Source organism: Saccopteryx bilineata, unplaced genomic scaffold (genome assembly GCF_036850765.1).
Source record: "Saccopteryx bilineata isolate mSacBil1 unplaced genomic scaffold, mSacBil1_pri_phased_curated manual_scaffold_25, whole genome shotgun sequence".
In the NCBI taxonomy this organism is placed as follows: Eukaryota; Metazoa; Chordata; class Mammalia; order Chiroptera; family Emballonuridae; genus Saccopteryx; species Saccopteryx bilineata.
In genome coordinates, this window is record NW_027095451.1 from 299,082 (window position 1) to 317,952 (window position 18,871).

Sequence of the window (18,871 nt, forward strand, 5' to 3'; positions counted from 1 at the left end):
TTCTGTGTTTTCTTGTATATCTCTGAGTATTTTTAAGATTTCTATTTTAAATTCTCTGTCATTTAGCTCCAAGGCTTCCAATATGTTAAGTCTTTTCTCCATAGATTTTTCCACATCTATTTGTGTTACCTCTCTTTCTTTTGTATCCATAATATTCGATTTCCTCTTTCTTATCGGCATCTGAGGGTGGTCTTATTGATAGCACTAATTAGAATTAATAAAGAGTAAAAAGTAAAAAAAAAAAAAAGGTAAAACACCCCACAAAAAAAAACAGTAATAATTTATTATTTCCCCCTTTTTTTCTCTCTTCTCTTTCCCTCCTCTCCCCTCCTCAGGGAAATATCGTGCCTATAATGGAGGACCTGATTTGGGGTGAAGAGTTCAAGGGGCAAAAAAAAGGGAGTAGGGACCTACTAAATGCAAAAAAAAAAAAAAAAAAAAAGGAAGACAATCTTAGACAAGCATAAGATGATTTGCTTGTAAGTGATGGTCAACTAAGAGATATAATGAGAGGGATAAGAGGGAACCAGAAAAAAGGACCAAAAAAGAATAATAAAGAAGAAAAAATAAAAATAATAAGTAAAAATCTGTTGTATTAAGTGGAGCGAAGACTAAATACAATGGAGACCTTGGGTTGGGAGGACCCAAAATGCCACAAAAAGAAACAAACAAGAAAAAAAAATAAAAACAAAAGCAAAAAAGAGAAATAAAGCCAAAAAAAAGCCTTGAGTCTCAAATTAACTAATTTGTTCGTGATTGAGGATTATATGGGAGGAAAGTAAAATGAGAAAAGAAAAAACAAATAGAAAGGAAAAAATAAGAAAAAGAGAAAAATGAAGGAAGAGATAAAATAGGAAGAGAAACAAACAAAATAAAGCAAGACAAAAAAAAACAAAACAAAAGAGGAGTGAGAGTTAAGTGTTTTGGAGTATAACCTTAAAGGAGGGTGAGGATGAAGAAGAAAAATAAAATGCAACACTCATGGGTAGTGTAGTTCAAGAAAGGGGAAGCATAAGATGGGCAGAGAATAGAAGGACCGAGGTGGAGGAAATAAAGGCAAAAAGATAGAAGAAACAAACAACAACAACAACAACAAAAAATTAGTGGATCAAGTTGTAAAGTCTGTGGGTTTTTCTTGATTTTGAGAGGTTAACTTCTTCCTTTTTCTTTTCTCTCCCTCTTCCTAGTCGGTGACTCTGTACCCCAGGCTCTGCCCCTGTGTCACTCTTAGGTAGGGATTTGCAGTTGATGGGATTCTATGGCAATGTCATATAATTGGCTTTAGTCTTGCTGGAAGTAAAGGCTTGTTGGCGTTTGCAGGGTCCAACGATGAGAGAGTTTGCTTTCCTGGATTCTCTCTCCTAGTCCCCCCTTTCTGAATTAGCAGCCTGGTGATCCAGCTATAAGGCTGCAACTGCTTCTGCCTGGGGAGTAAGAGGCTCAAAGAGCTGGGAAATCCCCACTCTATCCCCACTCAGTGCAAGGCTTTGGGAAAGGCTCTGAGAGTCAGGGCCTCCAGTGTAATCAGGCGGGGGTGGGAGTCAATTGTTGTCAAGGTGACTGTTCAGCGCCTATCATTTAGTTGGACCTCTCAACCCAGGCTTTCCACACTTTGTAGCCTGTTTTTGCAGGGAAGAAGAGGCACTAGTCTCTGCTTACGACTAGTGTAGTATAGACCTTATTATCTGCCAAGTCCTTCTTGTTAGCGTTTATCCCTGAATATGGAGGCTCTATCAATCAGAAGTTGCCCCCGCCCCTTTAGCGAGAGGCACTAAAAAATATCACGCCTCTTGTCTTGGATCGCTGAACTGAGAGAGATCTTATCAATTAGAACCGAGGGTGCGCAGATTTCATGGGTTAAGCTAATTTCAGTGATTGGGTCGCAGCTGTGCTTTCGAAGGTATTTTAGGCTGCCTGCACACGCCCCTCCCCCAACGCTTGATTGTTAGCTTGAATGGCTGGGTGAGGTGCCCCGCCCACGGAGAGAATCTCCCAAGCCTCTCCCGCTCGCCCTGCCGCTGGCGGCTGGACCGCACCAGGCGCAGGATAATGGAGCCCCCTGGGTGTGCGGGCCAGCAGGGCGCCCTGGGCGCGTGGAATGCCCAAGGCACGCGCGTGAATGGGGCGCTCCGGGCACCGGTGGCCGGCGACCCCCACTCGCTGTGTGCGGGGCGCTGGGAATGTCAGCGGTGCTCAACCGGACCGGGCGCGAGCGGCTGCTTGGGGCGGCTCGCGGCGGCGGCTCGCGGCGGCGGCCTGCGGGGGCTCGCGGCGGCCGCTCACGGCGGCTCGCGGTTCCCAAGTATATGGGCTGACTCACCACAGGCGCACTTCCTTGCGGTTTGAAAGAACGTCCCTGTGGTAGCTTCCTCCACACCCTCGTCTCTCAGATTCAAGTGATAACAGTCCTTTTGCTATCAGTTTGTGTGGAACTCCGGAATGCTCCGAGGATAAATTTTTCTGTTTCTAGTTGATAAATTTGTTGTGATTTAGGGGAGAGCTGTCGGACGCGCTGCTCACGGCGCCATTTCCGTGATGTCACTCCCTAGTATATCATTCTTTTATATTTAAAACAGTCATTAGGGCAGAGAACTGGTTGTTAAACTATTTGAATTCCACCACTGGGTGGTTCCCTGGAAGACCTCACCTGGAAGGTTTGTCTCTGACCTGCCTGAAAGCGGCTTACCACCAAAAGCCTCCCTCCTCAGGGGGAATTTTTAAAAAAACAATCACAGGCCTGGCTGGATGGTGGCACAGTGGACAGAGCATCAGACTGGGATGCAGGGAACCCAGGTTCAAAACCCCGAGGTCACCAGCCTGAGCGCAAGCTCATCTGGTTTGGGCAAGGCTCACCAGCTTGGGCCTGGGGTTGCTGGCTAGAGCACAGGGTCACTCAGTCTGCTGTAGCCCCCTGGTCAAGGCACATATGAGAAAGCAATCTATTGAACAATTAGGGTGCCACAACGAAGAGTTGATGCTTCTCGTCTCTCTCTCTTCCATTCTGTCTGTCTTATTCTCTGACTCTCTCTGTCTCTGTCACAAAAAAATAATAAACCAATAAAAACAAAAAGAAAATAATCACAGTACATGTTTTAACACAACAGGTGGTGAGACAACAGATAACAGTTGGAGCAAAAAATGACTTAACAAAAAAGCTTAAAAGAAAAAGCTGAGAAATGATGTGCATAGAGACTCTGAAGAGCTTCAGCACATGCCCAGGAAACTGGAAGACCATGAGACATATTCCTGGAATCTAGAATAGAACTATTAGTGTTAATAAGTGAGTTCAGCAAGGGTGCAGGATGATACAAGATCAATATGTAAAACTTAGCTGTACTGTATTTCTACACACTAGAAATGAGTAATCAAGAAATGAAAGGAAGATAATTCCATGTATAAAAGTATCAAAAAGAATGAAACGGCAAAAAAATTTAGCCAAAGAAGTACATGATTCATACACTAAAAACTACAAAACACTGGTCAAAGAAGTTAAAGAAGATGTAAATCAATGAAAAGACAAGCTGTGTTCATAGATCAGGAAATGATATTGTTAAAATGGCCCTACTCCCCAAATTGATCTATGGTTTCAATGTAATCCTAATCCAATTCCCAACTGATTTCTTCCCAGAAACTGACAAATCTTCTAAAATTGTATAACAATTCAAGGGACCGAGAATAGCCAAAACACTCTTGATAAAGAGAAACAACGTGGGAGGCCTCACACGTGCAGGTTTCAAAACTCAGTTCAAAGCTATGGTAATCACAGTATGTTACCTGCAGAAGGCTCCAGTACTGACATCTAAATTGATGGAACAGAATTGACAGTCCAGAAATCAGCGCTCACATGTACTTTTTATTGATTTCTTTAACTAAGTTGCCAAAGCACTCCAACATGAAAAGAATAGGCTCTTCAAATGGTGCTGGGACAACAGCACATCCACATGCAAAATAATCAAGTTGGATTCAGCCTACACTTCACACTGTTTATAAGAATCAACTCAAAATGAATCGAATACCTAAATGTAGGAGCTAAAGCTATAGAACCGTTAGAAGAAAACAAGGAGTAAATCTCTATGACCTTATATTAGACCAACAGTGTCCTAGAGGGGATACTAAAACCACACACAAAAAAACAAGGAAAAATAGATAAATTTTATAAAAATATAGCACTTTTGTGCCTCAAAGGACACTATCAAGAAAATGAAAAGGCAACTCACAGAATCAGAGAAAATAATTTGCAAGTTATATATTTGATAGAGGTCTACATCCAGAACACAGAATATTGAAGATTAATATCCATGCATTTATCCCTAGTGGAATCAAAATATGGAGCCACTCTCAAGTATCCTATTTCTTCCGCTGGCCGTCCTCTCTTCACCAGGGTTGTGCCTGGGCAAAGGAGAGGAGGAGGGAGAGCTGACTCAACAGCTCAAATTTGAGGGACTTTACAGCAACTGTTTTTCCACAAACCACAATATGAGTGATTGTGTATTTGCACTATGTATCATTTCCACTTTGCATCAGTTCCCTCATTTTACAGATAAACAGTGTGCTGATTCCTCATTCATTCCTTTTTATATTTATGGGCTTACCTTAATAAGAATAAAACATGGCAGAGATTTTTATTATTCTGACAGGCTATCTCAGAGTCAAAGTTTAAAAGATACTGTTCTACAATGTTAAAGGAATCATGCTACTGTTCTCCAAACTCTACTGCAAGGCCATAGAACTCCAAACAGCAGGTTACTGGCAAGCAAAACAAGATGAAACAAAAACCATATACATCAATGGAACAGAATAGAGAGATCAGAAATAGAACCATGCCTTCATGATAAATTAATATTTGACAAAGGAGGCAAAAACATACAATGGGGTAAAGAGAGGTAAAAAACATACAATGGGGTTGAGAAAATTGGACAGATATGTGCAAAAATATGAAACTAAACTTTATGCATACACAATAATAAACTCAAAATGGATTAAACACTTAAAAGTAAGATTCAAAAGCATAAAAATCTTAGAAAAAAACAATGGCAGTAAAATCTCAGACATTTCTCAGCAATATTTTTTTTTTCTGCTATATTGCCTCTGACAAGGGAAACAAAAGAAAAATGAGTATTGGACTACATCAAATTAGGAAGATTTTGCAAAGCAAAGACATCCATCAACAAAATGAAAAGTCCACCCCTAGACAGGAGAACATATTTGCCAATGATACATCTGATAAAATGTAGAAAGAACTTACACAACTGAGCACCAAAAAAAAAAAAAAAAAAAAAAATCCAAACAATTCAATTAATAAATAACCAAAGGACCTGAATAGACACTTCTCTAAAGAGGACATACAGGTGGCCAATAGGCCTATGAAAAGATGTTCATCGTCAGTAATCATCAGAGAAATGCAAATTAAAACCACAATGAAATACTACCACATCCCTGTCAGGACGCTACCATCAATAAATCAACAAACAAGTGCTGGCAAGGAGAGGGACAAAAGGAACCCTTGTGTACTATTATGGGAATGAGGATTGATGCAGTCCATGTGCAAAACAGTATGAAGTTTCCTCAAAAAATTAAAAATGGAATTGTCTTAAGACCCAGTGCTTCCTGAAGCAAATTAGCTTTGTCCGTTTGGAAGATTTGGCCCAAAACAAAGGAGCCCTGTGCCCAACACACACTTACGGTATTGTGATGATGTTCTGAAAGTAATTGTGAAATAGTTTTAGAAATACAGCTCTATTCAAGTCATGTGGTAGGATATAAATTTATTTCTAACACCAGCTAGCTCTGATTCTTTCATTACATTTTCTGTCATTTTAGATGAACCCAGAAACTCAAAATTAACAACTCAGTGCCACCTCTATTATGAGTCCTTTTTCTTTTTCCATTGATTTGAGAGCAAGAGAGAGAGGATGGGGAAAACGAGGGAGATGAAGGGAGAGTGAAGCATTGACTGTTCCACTTATTTATGCTCTCAGTGGTTGCTTCTCCTATGTGCCCTGACTGGGGATCAAATCCATGACCCAGTATGTCAGGATGACGCTCTATCCACTGAACCACCCAGCTAAGGCACGAATCTTTTCTAACCTATCACCATTTTCTACATTGTCTCCCCAATATCTTGATACCCTTCTGTAGAGATGCTGGCATAGCTCTTGTGTGCTTTCCCATCACATCCATCTTCCTCCAGCCAGTATAAAAGTTTCTTGGGGATAAAGTCCCTGTTGAATTCTTCTTGCTAAGTCCCAGCACTTAGCACAGTGCTGACACACCATGGACATGGCACCCAGTAAATGTTTTTGAATGAATTCTTTAATATTTGTCAACTGTGTTTCCACAGTTTTTTTCCTGTGTTGCTTTCATAACTATAGTGAAACACAGACTCTTATAAGGGACTCTTGGTGTCCCACAATGCTTAGTGAAGGTGGTGAGTTTAACACATTGTACTGACGCTACCAAACCTCCTGGAGGAGGGACCTAATGAGCATGCTCTCTGCTGCATTGCCGAAAGGGAAACTGGCCCTCAGTGTTCTACCCCAAGTCAGGCATCAGCAAATGAATGAGAGAAGAGGGGAGGCCGCTACAGATGGGCATCTGCAGGAGCTGTCAGTCCAGCTGCAGACAAGCCCTAAACACCTGCATCTAACCGAAAACGAATTATGTGAAACTGGATTTCTGAACCACAAGACAGTCAGAAAGTCTTTGCTGTACTTCAACCTGAGTCTAAAATCCTTTTCAGGCCACTGAACACACCCAGTATGATATGCTGGGGTCACAGAGAAATCACAGAATTTTTCAGCTGAGGGAATAAAACCCACAATCCTTACTGAGTAGTCAGGAAAAATATTGGAATCAGGTTATAGCTATGTATTTTCTTTATGAATATATTTTTCACACAAACAGTGTATTTTCTCATGCCTCAAAGGTTCCATTGCCCAAAGGTAATTAATTCACTTCAGAGGCATATACTTTCTGAAAAACAGTGTTCTGGGTGATCGAGAAGAGAAGTGCCCTGTGGTGGGTTTTTCAGAATTTATTCTGCTTTTCCCTTTAAAAGAGACTCATGGCTGACAAATACCTGGACATTTTGCTTCAAGCCAAACCTAATTCTTTCAGTTCTATGCTGCATACAGATGAGCAGTCAGAAAACTTGCACATGAGCAGGAATCAAAGTGAAATGCACACGTGGAATTTCAAGGACCATTCACATAGCGGAGCAGCAGCACCGCTGGAATTCCTGCAACAATGCTACCTTGAATGTAATTTGCCGGGTGCCTTCTACTGCCCACACTGAGGGCCAGCACTGGGGAAAGCAGAGCGTGCCACCTCTGAGTCAGACAAGTCTCTCGGCCTCTCTGTACCGCAGTGTTTTTGAAAAATGAATGACTCTTAAGCCACCCTTTTCAGAGTTCAAACTGGGCTTATACTCAGCTAACCAATCACTGTATGATGTTTTTACATATAGCTTTTTACATGTATTCATCTTTAATTTCACTTACATTTTGTATAAAAACTGCATTCCATGCCAGGCCTCAAATGTTCCTAAGCTCAGGTTTTCTAATGAATTGCAGCTCAGATTTCTATAAAAAGGACAAAAAGAACAAGGATATTCTTTAGGACCATTTATCCTTTGGCAGGGATTCTAATTCACCTATGATAAAACAACCTCAATACCCCTCCATACTCTAAATAACTCTCACTGTGGAAAGTATTTGCTTATGATTCATGCTTTCATGTTTATGCATGTGGTGTATTAGATACAAAACAGTAAGTGCTCAAATACTTGTGTTAAGTGATCTTTATTTTTCTAGAAAGGGTTACACAACTCCAACACTATTGACATTTTTGCACTAGATAATTCTTTGATAAGGGGACTGTCTTGTGCATTGTAGGATGTCGAACAGCAACTCTGGCCTCTGCCCACTAGGTGCCAGTAGCGTACCTTCTGTTCTGACAGCTAAAAATGTGTTTGGATCTTGTCACCTGGGCGCAAAATCACCCTGGTGGAGAACCACTGCTGTAGAATGGTTCATTCTGATCTGTGAGATAATTCTGACATTAATTTTTGCTACATAAAAAAAGAATTTGCTACACAACTTTAATATCTTTCTAACAAAATTTTAAGCTTACTTTAATTACTGTAACAAAGAGGTTTACAATTAAGTTTTATGAAAATTCTAAACATAATGAAGATATATTTATAACTTACAAATGCTGCAGAAAAGGAAGGGATTCAAATGTATTTTTTTCAATGAACCGGATCTTATTGCATGATAAATCTCTAGAAAAAGTAAAAGAGATATTGCCTCAATTAGCTACTAGATATCTATTAGTAGAAATAACTGGCAAAGGTTAAAATGATAATACTGAATACTTAGCTGTAGTCTAAACTCTGAACAGAATTGTGATCTGAGCCTTCCACAGCCCCTAACCCTGCCCTCACCTCTCATAAGTGTCTCACCTTCATGATCATCTTAAATAATATATACAACTATAGATCTTGCTAGATTGTGAAGGTGATCTTTTCTAAGAGCAAAAGAATTAACTGGATGACCTTTTGTGGTCTCATCAAGTTTAGATTATGAGCTCCAAGTTTTTATCTTCATATATAATTAAATATTTCTAACATTAAAAGAACTGGTCTCACATTTACACACACCTTCTTAGTTTAGTTGTTTTTCTAGGTCAGTTCAATACCAGAAGAAATAAAAAATGCCAAGTCTCACATAATTGGAAGGAATTTACTCTTCTAATTGAATCAGAACTTTGAACTAATTCAGAATGATTCTTTCTATATTAATCAAAATTCAATTTTTTACACTGCTTTACTAATTCATAAATTTAGTTGCTTCAGTTGTGCAGTTCTGGGACAGCGAAAAACCACATGGTGCTGGATTTTTCTTTGAAAACACCCACTCTTGTCCATCGGTTCCAGCTTAGTCCCTCCCTTCTCATCTGGACGGTGTAACTGTCTTCTGACTGGCGTTTCCATCTCTAGTCTCTCCCTTTCTAATCCATCCTGCACAGTCACCAGATCAACTCTCCAGAGTGGTTCTCAAGTGCTAGCCAGCAGCACTCGGGAACTTATTGAAAATACAAATTCTCAGCCCTACTCTGGACAGACTGAATCTGTAACTGTGGCGGTGGAGCTTGAGTTTTAATTCCAAGTGATTCTGTTGTAGGCTGGTTTGTGCTAGAGTGCGGGTGTGATAACATGGTAGCTTGGTGTATTAAACTTGGCTTGGCTTCCAAATCCTAGAAGATCTGGCTCTCATCTCCTACTCTGCCTACTTGTACTCTACAGGTACTCACAGTATTTTTTCTTGTTTTGTCTTTCTCCATGCTCCTGTTGCAAACTCATTCTACCCAAGATGTTCGTCTGATGATCCCCAAGGACCCTTCAAAGCAGCATTGCTCTAGTAACATCTACACTGCTCCAACCAGAAGTCTCATTTTCCTCTGCTGTGTTCCAAAACCAATCTATGCCTGTCGTGGCCCATATGCATTTCTTCTGTTTAACACACTTATTTATGTATCCTATTTCCTCTGAGCATGAACTCTTTGAAAGTATGAACTAGGTCTTGCTCATCTGCATTGTCTATGATGTTTAAAATTGACTCAAGAACATATGCAAACTCAAATTTTGTACAATAACTGGGAAGTAGAGGGAGGAAACTGTTTTTTAAAAAATGCAGTTTTAATCCTTCACGGCCCCCTCCTGTGTGCCTCTGCAGCCTTCCTTCTCCATTGAGCTCTTGTGCATTATGGTCTGAGCTTATGCGTAGACTTTCTTGTAAGATCATGACTTACTAGAAGGGTAGGAACCCTGTCTTACCTTTGTGCTGACAGCACTAGGTACAGTGCTCGGCATATTTTTATTCTGCTTATTTACAGATTGGCATTTTTTAATGAAAGAAAATACTTATGCTAGCGTGAAATAATTAGCTTACCATGTATTTCACAGTAGATGTAATGAATGACCTAAACTATTTAGCTGTTAGTTACCTCAATTGTTTCTCTTCATTCAATTTGTAAGGCTTGGAACCAGAGGACAGCGATACCCACTGACCAATATGAAAGTGGTTGCCCCTTGAGGCTGGAAATGTTTGATAATTCAACGGACTATTTTCAGTGTAATGGGAGGCTCTTTATACCCACTTCCCTTTAGCCTTCTCCATTTGCAAAAAGAATATTTGCTAAAGAGCATCATTAATTAGTTTAATAAGAAGTAGTGACATACATAGCTCTGGATGCCATGGACAAAGGATAAGCATTAAGTTTTTATAGCAAAAAGCATTTCTTTATCTCTACATAGATAGAATTGCTAGGCAAGCATTTCTTAAGACAGGAGGCTAGAGAGATTTGTATTTTGTAATAAGCGAAGTTAGAAGCATTTCTAATAGGCTCACTTAGTGTAAAAAATTCTCATTATATTACTTAACCATCATTTTAAACATTTATTTTTCATACTGGTATAACAATTCCTGCACTGAAATCCTTAACACCAGTCTGTCCTCTTGGTAACTTATCATGTTCTTTACCAGACTCTACATAATTCATCTGCTTAAACATTCAATATGTAAATGTTGTTGTCTTGTAAATTAAATTATCAAAAAATTCTGGTTTAATGGCATTCAAGTTAATGTAAGTGTTGTATCTTTTCTTGTCTTATAGTGACAATTTGGGGTTAACTTGAATTCCTCCCATTTTACTAAATCAGTATTTTAAAACCTTCACTGTAAAAGCCAAAGAGTAAATATTTTAGGCTTTGCAGGCCACCAACAGTTTGTCTCATATTCTTCTTTGTTTATTCCTTTTCTTCTTTCTTTTGCTGACCTTTCAAAGTGTGAAAATTATTCTTAAGGGCTATAAAATAATAGACAATAGACCCGATTTGTTCCATTGGCTCTAAACTAAATATGAATATAAGCAGATGGTATATGAACACATAAAAAAGGTTCCTATAGGTGCCTATAATTACTCAGACCTCTTACCATTTTTCCTCTATAACTAAAGATGTTTTCTATCTATATGATTAAAAATTTGAAAGTACATAAAAAATATTAAATGCTGGAGATGGGCAGTAGGTCTACATAACTTAGAAAATTTCAGAATTCTATTCCTGGGAGAAATTGAAGAGATTAAATCAGTTGGACCCCTTATTTATTTTATATATTTTATAGCTAAAAATTATAGAAAAATAAATGTAATAAACTTACAAATATTTGAGAGATAGCAGTCCTTTAAATGAATTTTCTCTTAATTCCGTTATTTCATTTCCACTGAGAATGCTGAAAAAGGAAAAGGTTATTTCTGGATCATAATGAAAAATAACTATAACCATTAACTACATAGAAATATCCATGGGGAAACCTGAGTAATGGTGCCATAGAAATACCCTAATTTAATTTGTATTTAAATTAACGATGAGGATCTTTGTTCTGTTTTTACTCAAACTTTCCTTCCCATGTCCTCCTTTATGTCCATCTCTCTCCATCACACACACACACACACACACACACACACACACACACACTTCACTCTTCCCACCAAGTCATTTATTTAATGCGTACTCTCTAGATAACAAAGTCTGTTAGAACCCAATTTTGGCTGGTACCAACACTGGCAGAACTACCATTTGCTCCTCTCTTTTCCCAAAACTTATTATGGAAGTCCCATACAGAACACATTAGGGCTGCAAGTGAAGCCATTCAAGGAGTTCCCTTATTAAAAAAAATTCTATTAGGCCCTGGCAAGTTGGTTCAGTAGTAGAGCCTCGGCCTGGCGAGTGGATGTCCCAGGTTTGTTTCCCAGTCAGGGCACACAGGAGAAATGACCATCTGCTTCTCCATTTCTCCTCAACCCCTCTTTCTCTCTCTCTCTCTCTCTTCTCTCTCTCTCTTCCTCTCCAGCAGCCATGGCTCGATTGGTTTGAGTGTACCAGGTCCCGGCACTGAGGATGTGAAAAAGTTTGATTGTGAGCTTGGCTCCAGATGGGCAGAGCATTGGCCCTAGACAGGGGTTTCCAGGTGGATCCCAGTCAGGTTCCTGCAGGAATCTGTCTCTCTACCTCTCTTCCTCTCACTTGGAAAAGAAGGAAATTAAAAAATAAAAATATAAAACATTTTTTTGAAAACTAAAATGTGCATAAAGCACACACAATATAAATACAAACAGCCATGTGACACCATTCATATCAAGAAAGAACACTGCAGGCCCTGGCCGGTTGGCTCAGTGGTAGAGTGTCGGCCAGGCACGCAGGAGTCCCGGGTTCGATTCCCGACCAGGGAACACAGGAGAAGTGCCCATCTACTTCTCCACCCCTCCCCCTTTCCTTCCTCTCTGTCTCTCTCTTCCCCTCCCACAGCCAAGGCTCCATTGGAGTAAAGATGGCCCGGGCACTGGGGATGGCTCCTTGGCCTCTGTGCCAGGCGCTAGAGTGGCTCTGGTTGCGACAGAGCAGCGCCCCAGATGGGCAGAGCATTACCCGTGGTGGGCATGCCAGGTGGATCCCAGTCGGGCGCATGTGGGAGTATGTCTGCCTCCCCGTTTCCAATTTCAGAAAGAAAAAAAAAAAGAAAAAAAGAACACTGCAGTATCCCAGAGTCCACAGGACGGTCCTCTCCAATCACAGCCCTTCCTCTGACTCCCGTTTAAATATGGTAGCAACAACTGGGTATGTGATGCTACTTTTTCAACTGTAAATTTATACACTCTAAATACAGATCAAGTCTTTCTGATAAAAAAAAAATTTAGCAAACAAATGGAGATTTCAAAGACTTAGTATTAAAAAAAGCTGTAAAATTTTTTTTCTTTTTTCTTTTTTCTTTTTTGTATTTTTCTGAAGCTGGAAACGGGGAGAGACAGACAGACTCCCGCATGCGCCCCACTGGGATCCACCCGGCACGCCCACCAGGGGCGACGTTCTGCCCACCAGGGGGCGATGCTCTGCCCCTCTGGGGCATCGCTCTGCCGCGACCAGAGCCACTTTAGCGCCCGGGGCAGAGGCCAAGGAGCCATCCCCAGTGCCCGGGCCATCTTTGCTCCAATGGAGCCTTGGCTGTGGGAGGGGAAGAGAGAGACAGAGAGGAAGGGGGGAGTGGAGAAGCAAATGGGCGCTTCTCCTATGTGCCCTGGCCGGGAATCGAACCCGGGTCCCCCACATGCCAGGCCGACGCTCTACCGCTGAGCCAACTGGCCAGGGCCAAAAGGCTGTAAATTTTATCATGAATAACTTTTATATTGATTCCATGTAGAAATGATAATACAGTACTTTTGGATAGTTTGAAGATACAATGTGAAAAAATGTAGACTATTTTAATAATACTCTATCGAGTTACCGTATATCCCCATGTATAAGACGACCCCATATATAAGACACACCTTAACTTTGGGGCCCAAAATTTGGGGGAAAAAAGTGTATTACATAAAGTTATTGAACTCAAGTTTTATTCATCATAAAATTCATACAACTCCTCGTCACTTTCAAAACTCCTATCCATTAGCTTGTCCTCATCTATGTCTGATGACTAATCACTGTCTTCAACAATGAGCACAAAAACAAGCGTGTAAAAGGGGAAATGCACTCTGGCTGGTTGGCTCAGCAGTAGAGTATCGACCCGGCATGTGAAAGTCCCAGATTCAATTCCCAGCCAGGGCACACAAAAGAAGCGCTAATCTGCTTCTCCACCCTTTCCCCTCTCCTTTCTCTCTATCTCTCTCTTCCCCTCCCGCAGCCAAGGCTCCAATGGAGCAAAGTTAGCCTGGGTGCTGAGGATGGCTCCATGACCTCTGCCTCAGGCTCTAGAATGGCTCCAATTGCAGCGAAGCACCGACCCAGAAGGGCCAAGCATCGCCTCCTGGTGGGCATGCTGTGTGGATCCTGGTCCAGCACATGTGGGAGTCTCTCTGCCTTCCTGCTTCTCACTTCAAAAAATTACAGGGAGTGGCAAGATGGCGAGGGAGTAGGTGGACCTTCCAACTTCTACCTCCCAGAACCAAAGTGGACTACAACTTAACTTTAAGAATAGTCATCTGGAAAAACCAACTTTGGGCTAAACCAAGAGGACTCTATAACCAAAGATTACCAAGGAAGCCACACTGAGACAGACTGGTAGCAAAAGCAGAAACTCAGAGAGGGCTGCCAAGCTCCCAGGAGCATGGAGGGACTCATGTGGCAGTCAGGGATTTTTCCAGAGAAGGGAGGGTCCTGGGCCCCAGGACCAAAGCCCCAGCCTGAAGTCCCAGAACCTAAAAAAGGCATACGGACAATATTTAGCTGCAAAAAAAGCCAGGATACTGTTTGCGAGAGAGACAGATTTCTCAGACCCAGGATTCATCTTAAAAGGACTGCAAAGAAAACCTCTTTCACAACCACTCACCAGGGGCTCCGGGGAATGGGGAGAGGTGAGAGGACCAGAGTAGCAGGAAGAGAGTGTAATCTAGGAGGCACAGGGAGAAACACTTTGAGGAACAGTCACCCTAACCCCTGGGCTGAGTCATGCCCCAAATCTAAAGCAAATATTTTTCCTGGAACCAGCAATACAAGCAAAGGGAAGCAGGTCACCAGCCAAACAGAAGCTCTCCTGCTGCAGTCAGAGCAAAGAGTCGCTTAGAAGCCGTGAGCCTTCAGGGATAGAGGGTTGAGTGCTGAGGTCTCAGTTACATCACCATCCCCACACTACTGAGTGCTCACAGGAGGGTGGGTGGTGGTGGGAAGCAGGAGCAGGACCTGTCCACCAGGTTGGAAGCTGAGGGCAGGGCACGGCTGTGGACAGGGTGCGTGAAAGCAGCTGCTGGCCTGGGCATATGAAAGCAGTTCCGCCTGCAGTCCTGCATGTGGGGGCAAGGTGGAGGATGCAGAGCCAGCAGAGGCTTGCAGCCCCAGCGTGAGAATACAGTCACGCCTGCAGGGGCGAGGCAGAGGCCAGTGAGCTGGCCAAGGCTTGTGGCACCAGCACACGAATGTAGTCCTGCCCACGAGAGCGGAAGCCAGGGGCCGGTTACGGCTGCAGACAGGATGTGTGAAAGCAGTCTGGCCAGTGCCTGTGGGCCAGGCATGCGGGCACAGTCTCACCTGCGGTCCAGCATGCAGGGGCAAGGCGGAGGCCTGGGAACCAGCGGAGGCACTGGCCAAGGCTTGTGACCCGGACACACGAGCACAGCCCCACCCACGGAGGCAAGGTGGAAGCCAGGGAGCTGCCGAGGCTTGTGGTCCGGTGCATGAAAGTGGTTTAATGCATGGCTGTGGGTCGGCAGGCAGGTGCGGTCCAACCTGCAGTCAGGCCCATGGGGGTGAGGCGGAGGCCAGGGAGCCAGCCGAGTCTTGCAGCCCCAGCATGTGAGCACAGTCTAGCCCAGGGAGGGGGGGCAGAGACCAGAGGCAAGCACAGTCCTACCCACAGGGGCAGGGCGGAAGCCAGGGAACTGGCAGCAGCTTGAGCATGGCGCATGAATGCAGCCCTGCCAGCAGGGCCGGGGCGAAGGTCAGGGGCGGGCTGCAGCAGATGCCTGAGCAGATGCCTGAGCATCTGCCCGGGCAGACAGACCACACCTTGGGAACACAGAGCCACACCCATTGAACTCCTGTGGCCACACCCTTCTGAGAGGTAAAAAAGAAGAGAAATTAAAATAATATAAGATAAAATAAAATAAAAGGCTGGATAGAATGACACCTGAAGCTAAGGGGCAAGCCACATCCAATACCTTACCTAACCCCTGATTTATAGTACTGAGCCCAACAAGTATCTACCAATAAGCGGTGGCAGAAAGTGGATCTCGGGAACCTAAACATTTAAACAAACATCCTCCAGGCCAAAAGTAGAGAAAAGCCAGCCTAAGTTGATATTAACAATGGCACCTGAGCTCAGCAGAGGCAACTACAGGATCTGGATTGCCTGTTGCTCTAAAAAGGTAGATAAGGGCCAGTCACAGGCAGCGACCCCCACTGGTCTGCACCAGGCTCTGACCAAGAAGGTCCAGGGATGGCACATTCAGAGGCCAGATATGGACAGCATCAGTTCAGGACCTAACAACCTTGTTAGAGTGACATCTTAAGGAAGGGCACCACACACCTGACCCAGTTAAGATATATAAGATGCCAATACAAATAGCAAAAAGAACAGTGACCACACAAATAGCCCACAGAAATTTACAAGCAGCAGCTGATGCCAACCCAAGAAGTTCTAGAAACAACACAACTGGAAACTGGAGGCAGGCAATACCAACCCTAGACTCAGCAAGCTACACAAACAACGCATCCAAAACAGGAATCTATATACAGACAAAATGGGAAGACAGAGAAATGCAACCCAAATGAATCGAGAGAGCCCCAGAAAAAGATCTGAATGAGATGGAAATAACCAAATTACTGGAGGCAGGGTTTAAAATAATGATTGTTAGGATGCTCAAAGATCTTAGAGCAACAATGGATGGACATAATGAGCACCTAAATAGATAGCAAGCATCAAAAAAGGACATTGAAATTATAAGAAAGAATCAGTCAGAAATGATGAATACAATATCAGAAATTAAGACCACAAGGAATTAAAAGCAGGATGGATGAAGCTGAGGATCAAATCAGCGACTTAGAGGACAAGATATACGAAAGCATGGAAGCAGAGCAGCAAAAAGAAAAGGCTCAAAAAGTCTGAGGAAACTCTTAAGAGAGCTCTGTGACAACATAAAGAAAAATAACATCCACATCATAGAGGTTCCTGAAGGAGAAGAGAAAGAACAAGGGATAGAGAATCTGACTAAAGAAATCATAGCTGAAAACTTCCCTAAATTGATTAAGGAAAAAGGAACACAAGTTCAAGAAGCACAGAGAGTCCCATTAAGAATGAACCCAAAGAGGCCTACAACAAGACACATCATAATTAAAATACAAAAATTAAGAGATAAAGAAAGAATACTGAAAGCTGCAAGAAAAAAGCAGTTAATGACCTACAGAGGAGCCCCCCATAAGGATAACATTTGACTTCGCAACAGAAACATTAGAGGCCAGAAGGGAATGGCAAGAAATATTCAAAGTAATACAAAACAAGAGCCTACAACCAAGACTTCTCTCTCCAGCATGGCTATCATTTAAAATTGAAGGAGAAATAAAAAACTTCCCAGACAAAAAAATTTCAAGGAATTAATTACAACCAAACCAATGCTACAAGAAATGTTAAGGAGCCTGCTGTAAACAGAACAGAGGAGAAAAAATATCTCATAAAAGAGGAATGTAGAATTAAAGAATAAAATAGTAATAAAAACTATATATCAATAATAACCTTAAATGTAAACAAACTAAATGCTCCAATCAAAAGACACATGGTAGCTGCGTGGATAAGAAAACAGGACCCATTCATATGCTGTCTACAAGAGAGACACCCCACAACAGATGATACAAATAGACTGAAAGTAAAGGGATGGAAAAAAAATATTTCATGCAAATGGAAATGAAATAAAAAGCGGGGGTAGCAATATATATATCTGACAAAACAGACTTCCAAACAAAGGCTATAGTAAAGGATAAAGAAGATCACTACATAATGATAAAGGGAACAACCCAACAGGAAGAGATAACCATTATAAATATCTATGCACCTAATATAGGAAAACCTAAATAAATTAAGCAGATTTTGATGGACATAAAGGGCGAGATCAACAGTAGTACTATAATAGTAGGGGATTTCAATACCCCACTAACAACACTGGATAGATCCTCAAGAAAGAAAATTAACAAAGAGACAGCAGACTTAAAGGACACACTAGCTCAATTGGATTTAATAGATATCTTCAGGACCTTTCACCCTAAACCAGCAGAATACACATTCTTTTCAAGTGCTCATGCTACATTCTCTAGGACAGACCACATGTTAGGGCATAAAATGAGTCTCAACAAATATAAGATTGAAATCATATCAAGCATCTTCTTGGATCACAATGGCATGAAACTAGAAATCAACTACAATAGAAAAACTGAAAAACAATCAAACTATTGGAAACTAAATAGCATGTTATTAAATAACAAATGGGTTAACAATGAGATCAAAGAAGAAATAAAAATTTTCTTTAAACAAATGAATATGAACATACAACTCAAAATTTGAGACACAGCAAAAGCAGTCCTGAAAAGGAAGTTCATAGCACTACAGGCATACCTTAGGATGCTAGAAAAAGCTTAAATAAACAATTTAACCCTGCATCTAAAAGAACTAGAAAAAGAACAGCAAGTAAAGCCCAGAGATAGTAGAAGAAAGGATATAATAAAGATCAGAGCAGAAATAAACTACATAGAGGTGAAAAAAACAATACACAGGATCAATGAAACCAAGAGCTGGTTCTTTGAAAAGGTAAACAAATAGATGAACCTTTAACCAGACTCACCACAGAAAAAAGAGAGGACTCAAATAAATTATATTAGAAATGAGAGAGGAGAAGTAAAAACTGACACAGAAATACAAAGGATTCTAAGAAAATACTATGAAGAACTGTATGCCATAAAATTAGACAACCTAGGCCCTGGCCGGTTGGCTCAGCGGTGGAGCGTCGGCCTGGCGTGCGGGGGACCTGGGTTCGATTCCCGGCCAGGGCGCATAGGGGAGGTGCCCATTTGCTTCCCCATCCCCACCCCCTCCTTCCTCTCTGTCTCTCTCTTCCCCTCCCGCAGCCGAGGCTCCATTGGAGCAAAGATGGCCCGGGTGCTGGGGATGGCTCCTTGGCCTCTGCCCCAGGTGCTGGAGTGGCTCTGGTCGTGGCAGGGCGATGCCCCAGAGGGGCAGAGCGTCACCCCCTGGTGGGCAGAGCGTCGCCCCTGGTGGGCGTGCCAGGTGGATCCGGTCGGGCGCATGCGGGAGTCTGTCTGACTGTCTCTCCCCGTTTC

The 18,871-nt window shown here is 42.1% G+C and overlaps 1 protein-coding gene across 1 annotated transcript in view; it reads right to left on the bottom strand.

Moving 5' to 3' along the window:
• Positions 1–18,871, bottom strand: part of LOC136318294 (leucine-rich repeat-containing protein 37A-like) — a 55,685-nt gene that overhangs the window by 23,654 nt on the left and 13,160 nt on the right. Inside the window, exons 3-5 of the mRNA XM_066250668.1 lie at positions 11,220–11,291; positions 8,210–8,281; positions 7,500–7,580 (exon numbers count right to left, since the gene is read on the bottom strand). Coding sequence (XP_066106765.1) covers positions 7,500–7,580; positions 8,210–8,281; positions 11,220–11,291 — 225 coding nt within the window. The remainder of the gene's footprint in view (positions 1–7,499; positions 7,581–8,209; positions 8,282–11,219; positions 11,292–18,871) is intronic.